We start from the raw sequence: 12,433 nt of genomic DNA, 5'->3' as shown, positions 1-12,433 counted from the left end.
GTCTTTTTTTAACTGAAAAGCATTGAAGCGTTCACGCTTTGTTGACTTGTGTAGGAAACTGTGACATAGTATCGTTAGTACAGTTAACGTTTTTGTTTTAGTTTTAGGTTGTCAGTTAACTGTTGCATGTGTGCGTGGGTATTAAGAACGTCCTACGTACCTACACTTACACATACAAACAATATTCTTTTTTCAAACGAACTTGTTCTATATACAAGTGGTCGCGGTGTTTGGTCTAGTTCGCCAGTGCAAGTTCATTGTTCGGCTGAACCTAATTTACATTGGTCGTAAACGCCGGCCGCTTTCCGACTGTTTTTTGTGCTAAAGTTTGGCCCTCCGCAGAGGTAAAGCGTTTTTGTTGACTCGTTACCGGTCACTTACGTCACTTTGATTCTGGCAAACGTTTTGTTGTTGGCGTTGAGACGCGAGGTGAGTCACGTTGTTAGTACACGTAAAAGTCGATATTTACTATCGATAAACACTAGACTGTAGTAGACTACTAAATTGTAGTAGACAATAATTCATAGTTGATGTAGGAATGGTTCAGTAAAGAAATAAAAAAGGTTAAAAAGTAAGTACATAAAATCTAATTTCTGGACCTTTTTAATCACAAACAATCTTTAGTTTAAAATGTTTAATTATCTGACAAAAGATGAGTAGTTTAATTCCATCTGTCTTACTCTACTTAAGTGTAAATTAGTGTAAACATCTCCGAGTTTCTACGTTTCATTAAGTTCAATAGAATTCTTTAAATAATAACATTCGACGTCCCATAACAACCTCGACAATCGATAGTAGAAACAATCGAGTAGGGCGCAACACTATGTCGGTCGAGCGCAGCACTCGGCCGGCCGGCTCCGCATATCCGCTTGCGCGTTCAGCCCCGCGCCCGTCCACCGGAGCCCTATACAACCTAACAAAAATAAAACAAAACCCACTTAAATACTACCAAAAAAGTGTTTCATCTGTGAAAATGTGTTCGTACATTCAACAAACTAAACAAGTGCTACCAAGTTATAATCTCATGATAGTTTGCTAAAACAATAAAGTTTCCGGCCACTTAAATGAACGGTTGAAAACTTGAAACTGTGTTTTTGAAAACAGTTCGTATTGTGAACTTTAAGCGAAACCTTACAAGGAAGCCATAGCAATTCACTGACGAAAATAGGTAGGTAAGTGACTATAAGGGTACGAAAGTAATAGGATATGGAAAAGCTGTTTAATGGATTAGACATACTATTAAATTGCGCAACGTCTTTACTCTTGACTTAAATGTATCTTTGTTTGAAATAAAATTATTATCATTCTGAATACTAAGTTTATATTTTAGATTCTTCACAAGTGTAAACATAGTACAAATATTAAATAAGTTCTCATCATTCGATATGCAAGCTAAAACAGTTCTATTTCATGCTAAGTCAAACAAGTAAAATCAAGAATCAATTCGGCATGGCCTGAAGATGACGTAAGGTATAGAACTGGCCTAGCATCGGACGGGTTATTGTTTCAAACTTTTATATCGAGATGGTCACGATGACTTAATAAAAAGTCTAGCCATTCAACATTGGTTTTTTATTTGCAGTAAGTATCAAATCAATGAGGCTTTGTACTCGACACATCTTCAATATAAATTCTAGTCAAGGTTTGGGAAATCCAGCCCCAAAAATACAATGATGCCTCATGATCATTATCTTGACCACTGACTTGGTTGTTTGACAAAATAAATGTATTATAACGGAATCACCGTTATAATACATTTATTTTGAGATCGTCTACCTAGTTCAATCAAAAACGTGAGACAGCTTTATTAAGTCATAAACCTGAAACTCAAATGTAATCTGCAGAAAAGCATTTAGAAAATCAGAAAACCGCAACTTTGATTGATCAATCAATTATCAAAAGCAAGTAATTGACCAATCAGAGTTACTTTAACCCTAATCCGAAAACGTGCGTATGAAATGGGTTATGCTCTATTTGGTGTGTTTTATGGAAATCTAAAACTTCTACCATCTGCTTGTATTTTATGTTAACCCAAGCAGGTATTGGATGTTAAACCGACTTCCCAAAGAAGGTTCTCAATTCGGATGTTTTTTGAAACAGATAGAATTGAAACCGAGCGAATAATTGAAGCAGGTGAAACAATGACGAGATTGCGATCCCCCAAAGTGCTTGCCAAGCGTGGTGTTTATGACGATATCCCCTCGTGACCGTTAATCGTAACGGTCTGCTGGGAAGCCCAGTGGACAGTCACATTGTTGCATCATAGTATCAACCTACTTTAGGCCTTTACTACCTTATGGAACAACCAAACCATAATTTCAGTACCCAATTTGTTCGTAATACTAAGGTATCCAAGGTCACCAAACCTCTTCACCTGTACGCTGGAGGAAGTCTTTAAAAAGCTCACTGTGCAGTGGACTGGTAAAGGCATCGTCGTCGGATGCAAAAGGCTGACCAACTTGCGATTTGCTGATGACATCATCCTTTTTGCGTCCACATCGGAAGAGCTCCAACAGATGCTCCAAGACCTGAGCACAGCAAGCCGAGAGGTTGGACTTCACATGAACATGACCAAGACACAAACAATGACCAACAGCACAAAACGTAGGGTCGAGGTAGATGGGCAAGCTCTACACTATGTCGACGAGTACATCTACTTGGGCCAGTTAGTCTCTTTCGAAAACAGGCAGGAAAGGGAAATCGATCGCCGCATCGAGAATGCCTGGAAAAGCTACTGGTCCATGAAACACTACATGAAAGGGGACCTTCCCCTTTCACTCAAGCGAAAATTAGTCGACATGTGTATCTTGCCCGTCCTAACCTACGGTGCGCAAACCTGGTCTCTCACAGAGTGTCAGAAGTCCAAGCTCAAGGTTTGCCAAAGAGCAATGGAGCGTAGTATTTTAGGTATCAAGCGGATGGACCGAGTACGCAATACCGTCATACGCTCCAAAACAGGAATCTTCGATGTGGGCCAAAAAACAGCAAAATTAAAATGGGACTGGGCTGGGCACGTCAGCCGAATGCATCCAGACAGGTGGGCCAATATTGTTGCTCAGTGGATACCACAGGATGGCCACCGCAGACGTGGTAGGCCCCGGAAGAGGTGGCGTGACGATCTGGACGCCTACAACCCTGACTGGTGGGAGCACTCTAAGGATCGAGAGGTGTGGAAACAAAATGGGGAGGCCTTTGCCCAGCAGTGGGACAATAAGGGCTAAGAAAAAAAAAAAAAAAAAAAAAAAAAAAAAAAAAAACTAAGGTATCATCACTCTTGAACTCGAGTTACCTGCATCAAAACCACAATCGAATTGTTTATTGTAACATAAAATTGTTTCTTAGGAAAATGTGATATCTAATGCATTGCTTATTCATAGCGTTTCTTTTATGGACTACAAAAGAAATGTATTTCTTGCTCGATACGTTAAGTGGTTGCAGCAGACAACCATTAAGCACTGATTACTGGACGTTACGTGATTTATAATTTATGACAGGCTTACCAATTAAGTTTGCAGATTTAATTAATTAATTACAATTATAACCAATTTATCAAAGAAGTGATATTGGTCCTTGGCCGATTAATACTTACTTTATTCATTTGTCAGTCAGAATCAACACTAAATTCAGCTATACTTGAAGGCTAAGAGAATTTTTAGTTTGAAAAGAACACTTTAATCTTTAATTAAGCATACGGGTCCCTTAATTAAAGCGTATTTCCACAGTCAACCAATTAATTTATTGTGACGTTAAGTACCTAGTTAAATTAAGTGGATCCATCTTCTATTTGGCTTGAACTGGTTGATTTTCCGCTTTCAGTCAATTCTTTATTATTTACATTACTTATTTACCTTTCTTCTGAAATGATTTAGGTAACTACAAACATATCCTGTAATATACAGTAATTAATGCAATTCGCCAGTAATTATGGTGCAATCTAAAAGCAACCTTACCTATTTCTATGCAGTGTTGAAATATGGTGCACCATAAAACCCCACTGGTTCAGAACTATCTGAAGCATCGGAGCGTTTATTGCCAGATAAGTTCAGTCCACGAACACTAGAAAGTCTATCGATAGCATCTGATCCACATATATTGTGTTTAGCAGCATTATGTGAAACAATAGGATATTCAAACGTAGGCTAAGTTGGCTAAACGAAGCGTTTCGTAATACAAAACTGGTCTAAACGTGTTGGGGTGTTTATAGAATGTGTGTATGTAGGTAAAGGGATAGAGATTCTTTTCGATGTTGGTGAGAAAACCCGCTTTTTAACCAACTTACCTACACTTTTGGAATAGTTTTATAAATGTCAACCCTTATTTAATGTTAATACAAGAACAGATCAAGCAGTCGTTGATGACCATTAAAACCAATCACGAATACCGTTTTTAGTTTGCAATTCTGTAAACCTACTCTTATCAAATTCGTTAAATAAAGGTTTGTATTGAGGTCCTCACAGCATATGGAAGTAGAGCTGCTCGAATTAAGTAACACACGGTAATGTTAAGGACATGCACGTTATACGAACTGTATCTGGTACGGCCTCGCTGCCTCCTCGCATCCCACGTGCGCCGAGTTAAGCAACCGGAGCCTTGAGCTGGCGCCAACGTATGCCAAGCTCTTACTTTCATTGTCCGTTTGAATGCTGATTTGATTACAATGAGGCCATCCGATTGATGGTGCTTATTACCTATTTGGAGTAACCTCCATTTAAGTATTTGGGTAATCTTGATAAGGAATTAGGTGCCCTCTCAAACTTGGCTAAATAAAACCATAATGCTTTTTCATGTAGCGTAGTCAATTTTTTAAATTGAGTTTTGAACTGTTAAAGCTGGCTATTAGACACCTCCATAAGAAGTCAATTATAAAGAACATTGTAAGCAATACGACCTACATCTTCCGCATGGGTGTTCGCTTCGGACTATCTTAATATGCTGAATGAATCATAATGTACTTCTTTGTCATAAGGCTACAAAGTAGTACTACTTAATTACCACAGCATTTCTTTGCTTAGCTTATGACAGTAAATATGCCTGTTATGCTGTTATGATAGGAAACTAACTGCAAATGCACAAAGACAGCTGTTCCTAAAATAGAAGTATTTTTCTTGTGTATCGTTACATTGTTACGTAACGTAATAAGAACGAAGATAAACATCTTTACGGTCTCATTCCACTTTGAGGTCAGCTAATCGCAAGCCCTTGTGGTAACTAATAGGAAATCATAAAGTAATGCATGAAGAAAACTAACAAGAACGACCATAAGTAGATTTTATTGCAACTCTCTTACTCACTTTATAAAAATTTGGTTTCAAACTGCCGTACAGAAAAGATGTTATCAAAAGACAGAAACATCTTCGTTTTATAACTTAATTTTCTCTGCCTTCAATAAAAACTATTTAACAGACAAGTCGAAGCCACGTATACTTATAAATTTCAGTTTCACTGCACTCAAGTAAATTATGATCCATTAAAAGTCTCATCTTTGCTGGATACAAAAACCATCGCATGCATACGTACACTAATCTACAATACATGAACACATTACTAGTAATTACATTCACACCATGTGCATGTCGTTCTCTAAAAGGCTGTAGCGTGTTGTGTATTCATACACAATTATAGAGTAGGTATCTGAAGATTAGCTACGTAGATACAATAACACGTGAGGTGCTTACACACACTCGTATTATTATCTGATAGCCACTTGTTTGAATAACACGTTAAGTTGAGTAGGTTGAGTACCATTGAACGCAAAAAAGAAATAAATACAACAATTTATATCGGGTGGTTCTAATATTTGAGTTACTAACATTAGGTAAAGTGGTGCACTGTTACAGCTAATGATTAAGATGATGAATAGGTACCTAGGTAATTTCTTGCATAAATCCAATTTATATGTTAGATGATGAAAAAAATATTACTATTAAAAATACTTATTAATATGGTAATTTGTTAAATGTGGCATAAAATGAATTGATTAGCCATTCTATTGTGACAGCCACATTAATTATGGGCCATAATTAAAGTAATTAAAAACTTATAATTTTCTTATACATATATCATAAATAAATCAGAGAGAAAATATAAATAATCAGATTTCATCCTAGAAAGTTATATGGATTGCTTTAACCGGTAAACAGAACCACTAACAAGCTCAGCTCATAATTGATTTATACTTATCAAGTAATTGTACTAATTGCTAATCAAGACGTTTCTCTCCAACTCTAGAGTTTTCTAAGAAAGGCTATTATTTGTTTACTTTTCTCATTTACTTATTTATTTACGTATGAAGTTAGTTTACTAATTATTAACTTGGAGCAATCTTTAATATAAAGAAGCACTAATTATTCAAGTCAAATTATTTAACGGAGGTGATAATATTTGTTTTATCCGGCTAAACAATCGAAATAATCTCAATTGTTTTACTTGACTTAATATAAATAGGCAAGTATATGCGCTGCATTGCCGAGATAGGTTCGTGTAACACGTCGCTTTCGACTCACGACAAGCGCAGCGCTGCGCCCGCGCCGTCACAGCTCGGGCCACCCATCCGTTGTGCTTTCTACAGATCCAATATTAGCATGATTGCAATCTCAAACATGACATTCCGGACTCTTGGACTTGTTGTTCTATTTCTATTGTTGTAACAAGCAGCCGATCGTGGGCTTTGCATAACAGTGCTTTATGGGTTTACGCTAGTCGAGTTGGTATCGTCTGAATCTTTCGGCTCAAGTTGAATAAATATTGTTTAGTTTTCTATGACCGTTTTAGCGTTACATGTATTAGTCGCATAGTTTGATTTAATAGTACCTATCCACTAAACAGTTTAAATGCGAGTCTCTTTTATAATATAAATAACTAATTACTTCAAAGCAAACGGGAACTACAAGATTTCGCAACTTTCACCATTTATAGTTTTCCGTGATGGCCATTGCCAAAAGTTTTCACTTAAAAAGAAAAGTCAGTCATGAATGCCTAGTGAATGGCGTGTAACAAGTTACTAAGAGACACATTGCTTAAGAAAAACCCGCAGGCGTTGTTATTATTTCACTTCACAATATCTTGCGCATACAAATAAAACGTGCATATGTATTAAAATACATACTTATATACCTACATACATACATACTTGATTAACTGGTTACTGTATGTATTCTATATACAAGTTTTAGAACTGGTTTGCACTTACCTGTATAACGTGTTTTATTACAACTAGCAATCTTTTCTGGACAAGCGAAATGAGAATTTCAGAAACATTTGCTATGTGTATCAGTTAATTTATTACTTTATTTAAGTGCACTTTTCTTTGCTGCAAATATTTTAACTTATTTAAATATATTTTTTCAGAGTGGGGCGTCAACAGTGAACCGGGCGAGGCAAGCGAACCGGAGGCCGGTCGTATGCGTCCCGAGGACTACCGCCTCGTGTTCCTGAGCTCAGACTCATCGTGTCGTGAGGACACGGAAGACTCATCGTCCACGGCCTCCTCAGCCGCGCCGCCCGCGCCCGACGACTGTGACTGGGACTACTTCGAGCCGGGCGCGTCGGCGGCGCACCCCATCCCACCGCCTACCAAACACGCGCCACAGGCTTGCCCGCGACCTTGCTCCTGCGGCGCCGAGCCCCGAATAGTCGCGGTCCCAGTGCCCGTCCCCGTACCCGTGCCCGCCGCTCTCTGGCCCGCTCTACTCGCCTTCCCCACGCAGACTCCACCCACGCCACACTGGAACACGTACCCCGGCTTAGCGCCTCTAGATGCCGCAACCCTTGCTCGCCTCACTACGGCCGCAGCCGTCGCCGTCACCGCCGCTGCCACTGCCACCGCCTCCGCTGTTGCTCCACAAACAATTAAACTCGAGATGACCACCGTCGAAAGGACTGATAAAGCGATACAGTCCGAAGCGTCACAAGCGCCGGAGCCCCGCGATAACGATAACATTGATAAGGATATCGAACGGCCAGTAGAAAATGAGGCGTCAGTCGGAATCAAGGTGATTGCCGAGGAGGACTCTTTGTCTTTATTATCAGATCCAGCAAATGCTATGCCCGATCACTTGGAAGCGGAGAAAGCTTTCCCCTCGTCAAACGAATCGGGTGATTCAAGCGATTCAGAGCAGGGCGTAGCTCGAAGAAGTTACGACCTGACAAGTGGCGCTCCTGAGGAACCTGCGACATCAGACGAGGACTCCGATGATTCAGGAGGTGGTGGTGGCAGGTTTTCACGAGTATTTGTTGTGAACCCAGCAGATTCTTCTTCAGACTTAGAAGATAGCGCTGACAGTAGTGGCATTGATTGTGATGATTCCTATGACAAGAAATCGGATAGTTTAGAAATAATCGCCGTTGAAGTACCCGAAAACAATCAAGTAAACGTTAGTGCCGAATCAAATGAAAGTTTTTCACCAATATCCGAAAACTCCAATATTGTACTATTGGATTCAGTTAATTTCACGGAAGAGTATTCAGTTGTTCCTTACGAAAATAATAGTGATGACGACAGTAGCCATGGTGAGCCCAGAAGAACGAACTTTTTCAAGTTTTGTGACGAAAATATGCTTCAAAGTGAAACGTGTGAAAAATTTAACAGTTTTAATGCAAGTTGTAGCTCGAGCAGTAATGATCCAGATAAGAAAAATAACACAGATAGTGACGTTAATCGATATCAAAGTATATCATCTGAAAACACCGACTACGATTCATTGGCGGACGTGAAAGTAAAGTTCTCGGTAGAATTAGCTAACGAGAGACATAATAATAACGAGTTAATTTCGTCCGAAATTTCCCCGGACTCATTAACTAAATTAGCACCCTCACCGGAGCCCAAACACGATAACACAAGTTCATCGTCCGCAGAAAAAATAGACCTGTTTAAAGGTATTGAACGCACTCTCAGTGAACTATTGAAGAAAGAATTAATGGAGGACCAAGAGGAGGAGAAAATGCACGGCGTCGGGCCGGTTTGCTCGGACGCGGAGGGGAGCGCGTGCGCACCTGCCGCGACAACAGTTTGCCGCTCGCGTACGGCTCGTGCGGACGGCTCCGCGCGCTTCACTAGCCGCGTTATGATAACACACGACCGCGTCTCCGTGGTCACGTCAGACACGACGCGGCTTATGCGGGAAGTTATAGTGCATCACACCAATTCACAGAGTGAATCGGACCCGAACCCGGACGTGCAACAAGACGAAACAGACGAACGAATATCCGACGACGAAACGCCGCAGCCTTCGGGCGGAGTGACTGTTGTTAGCAATGCCGACACTCTCTCGGCGGTCGTGTGCCTCGAGGAGGGGCTGGCAGACGATGACTCGTGGGTCGAGGACGTCAGCCACAACGAGGACGAGGCCACCTCGCCTTCTGACACAGACTCCGGGGATGAAGCCTCGCTCCCCATGCGGGGAGAAGAATTTGCTTACTGCAGGCGTTCCATAGACTTCACTTTACACACCATCGTTGAAGAAAGCTGCGAAGAAAGCGAAACGGAACATACTACGAAAAAACAACGGCCTATATCAGCCACGGAGTTAGAGAAATACTTTTTCTTCGGTTTGGGTGACGGCAGAAATGTTCGTGACGATGAGGAAGCAGTGTCGGAAACGTCAAGTGTGTGTAGTGAAGGTGGTGAATCTATTGTTGATAATGAGCAACCTAAAAGAAGTGGTGATAATGATGATCTAGTGTCGTCACGGTTGGAAAAATATTTTCTATCTGGCTTTATGGGCTTTAATCAAGAAAGGCGTGATTCGGATGGATCTGGCAGTGTCGGCAGTGATAGTGAAGGCAGACAAAGCCCTGAACAGCGAAGAAAGCGTTTAGTACGTGCCCGTGGTACTCCCCGGTCGCATTCGAATTCGCTTGACAACTTGTTGACGGGGGACGAACCATCGCAGGATAATCAAGAAGTGTCCGATGCTTCAAGTACAGAGACAGAGGACAGACATGACTCTTCTGAACGGCTCGATATGCAAGGCGAGTCAAAAAGAAAAAAACAAAACAAAAAACCACGTGGATCTCCCGCCGACGAACGAAGACAATCAGCTGAGTTTACCGAAGAAACGCGTGATGATACTAGATCTGTTTCTGAAGGTGAAGACGGTAGATTATCACCCCGACCCGAATTCCCACCGCTTGGATCTGAACTGTCTGAATCTAAAAAACAAACCAGTAGAGATAGTGGTTTCGTCGGTAGTTGCGATGACCTACTCAGGAATGGAGATTCTAGTTCCGATTTTACACGATCTCATGAACCTAAAGTAGAATTAGAGGAAATAATTGAAGAAATCCGACCTGATATCGAAGAACGTGTGGAAGTTCCACCGTCATCCCGCCCGCCTCAAAGTCCATTAGTACGTAAAGATAGCTTTAATAATTGGTCGTCTGATGAAGAAACAAATCTTATGATGACAAAAATGCGTCAATTTTTCAAACAAATGATACACACGACCAATGTTCGCACATCTACTCCGGCATCATCGAACTCGGAGAGTTCTCGTCCACCAAAACCGCCTCAACTACTTTATTTTGAAAGTGAATTAACGAGATTAATGAAAACAGTTCCGGGTATCCGCGACGAAGAAGTGCGTGAAATAGTTGAGTATTTATCAAGTGAAGATACGTGGAGTGATTCATACGACTCGTCCGATTACGCCGGCTCTGATTTGGAGGGCACAACAGCTGGTACGAGATCTGCGCTACGTAAACAAATATCTGATAGTTGCCGCGAAATAATTGATGAATTCGATCGAGGCAATAACGATGCGGGCTCGTTAGAGCGCGATGCAGTTGGAGCGTATCGAAGGCTGGCGGCAACGCTAGGCCGCGCCGGGGAAGGTTCACCACCGTTGTTCGGAAAAGTGATGAGGCATATAGGTGGCAGACTAGTGGCATTAATGCATGAAGTGTCGGGCGGTGCTTCGCCGAGCACAGACGAGGACAGTGCGTCCGAGCCGGGGGCGTTGGCGCGGAGTCGATCTCATGATATATTAGAAGCAACGGCGAGTAGGGGTAGCGTCGCGAGTGATTGTGAAAGATTTTCGTGGCGTGGTAGTTTTGAATCGGCCCTACTAGCGGCCGATTCTCGTGGCACGTTAGGAGGTGGTGGTGAATCACGTCGGTCACCGGCCGGCGCTGATTTAGCTGCACAGAAATCACATTCCCGGAGTTGTGGAGCAATTGGTGGTAGCGAGGACAGACTGTGGCGGGGGAGACGACGAGCCTCCGCGCCAGATGCTGAGGTAAGACAGCATTACGCATTATTTTCAAAACAAACATTAACAGCACACAATCAAAATAAACATGCACAAGTGCAATCAAAATAAACACCAACACTGTAATAGGCAAGTGACAAAGTAGACGCTTCGCCGTATTTACATTTTTAAATACTTTATTTAAAACATCGATAACTTTTCAAGGATTTTTCATCGTATCTTTTCATTTGGGATGTCGGTATTTCGAAAATGTCAATGTCACTTATGAACGTGTAACTTCGTTCAAGAATGTATCTCAGTTGATAAAAGATTATTAACGAGAGGTTTTCGTGAATCGCAACGTAGATAACGTAACGTACGCATGTAAATAAATATTTTGACTGATAGTGCGTACCAACATGTCAAGTTTCGTAATCGGTTTAGCTTTAAAATGTTATATTAGGTAACAAGATAAATCCTTTCATTTGAACAGTCTTTGCTTAATTCCTTCAGAGTGTGCATATATAATTATTTCTGCAAAACTTGAACATTATGTCTGTCACGATTAGAAGGGTCGCCAGTGCCTCGAACACCGAAATAGATCATTCAACTAAGTATAGAATGGCTACCTTTAGCTGCTAAATTAACATTTCCAAGTTCAGAACAAAATCAATTGCACACGTATGTACCTACCTTATTTCTTATTAGGTATTTAAGTAAAATAAAACTATGTTTTTTCTAATATGCACCTTTTAATTTAGTTAAATCAAGTGGTAATTATTCTACGTGACAATTAATGAATCATAAAAGTTCAATAATTATTGATTAATTAGTAACTAAATTATATTCATAAAACATTAACATTTATGTTTAGTACATGCCACAGCAACATTAACTTTTGTTCGGCTAAATATACTTCAAGCATTAATAATATTACACGCTAACAAGTAAACTTAACTCGGTAATAACAGGTCTCAAAACCGTTTGAATTGAACCACTTACTCAATAATTACAACACTGACATTTGTATCATGTTGCACCTGTGTACAATACAATAGCATCTAGTTGCAGCCACTAAACAATCGACAATTAGCAGATAAGATAACAATGTAATCATCATTAGTGATTCTGCAAGTCCTGTTCAGTGATTCATCCAATATCGTTTTTGCTAATAGACTTAACTGCTACCTTTTCCTTATTACATATACCTACCCTGCGTTAACGAATGTGAAATCTTATTGTCATTT

General features: G+C 40.5%; 1 protein-coding gene across 5 annotated transcripts in view; it reads left to right on the top strand.

Moving 5' to 3' along the window:
• The window catches only part of LOC124632134, an 86,296-nt gene that overhangs the window by 37,906 nt on the left and 35,957 nt on the right, over positions 1 to 12,433 (top strand). For 3 of the 5 annotated variants that reach the window (XM_047166813.1, XM_047166816.1, XM_047166815.1), the window contains exon 3: positions 7,348 to 11,234. In XM_047166813.1, the coding sequence (XP_047022769.1) occupies positions 7,348 to 11,234 (3,887 nt within the window). Of the gene's footprint in view, positions 1 to 869; positions 1,173 to 7,347; positions 11,235 to 12,433 lie in introns of those variants that run through there. The other 2 variants (XM_047166817.1, XM_047166818.1) reach the window with 2 other exon arrangements.

Source organism: Helicoverpa zea, chromosome 7 (genome assembly GCF_022581195.2).
Source record: "Helicoverpa zea isolate HzStark_Cry1AcR chromosome 7, ilHelZeax1.1, whole genome shotgun sequence".
NCBI classification, from domain to species: domain Eukaryota; kingdom Metazoa; phylum Arthropoda; class Insecta; order Lepidoptera; family Noctuidae; genus Helicoverpa; species Helicoverpa zea.
This window is presented reverse-complemented; position numbering and strand designations above follow the sequence as displayed.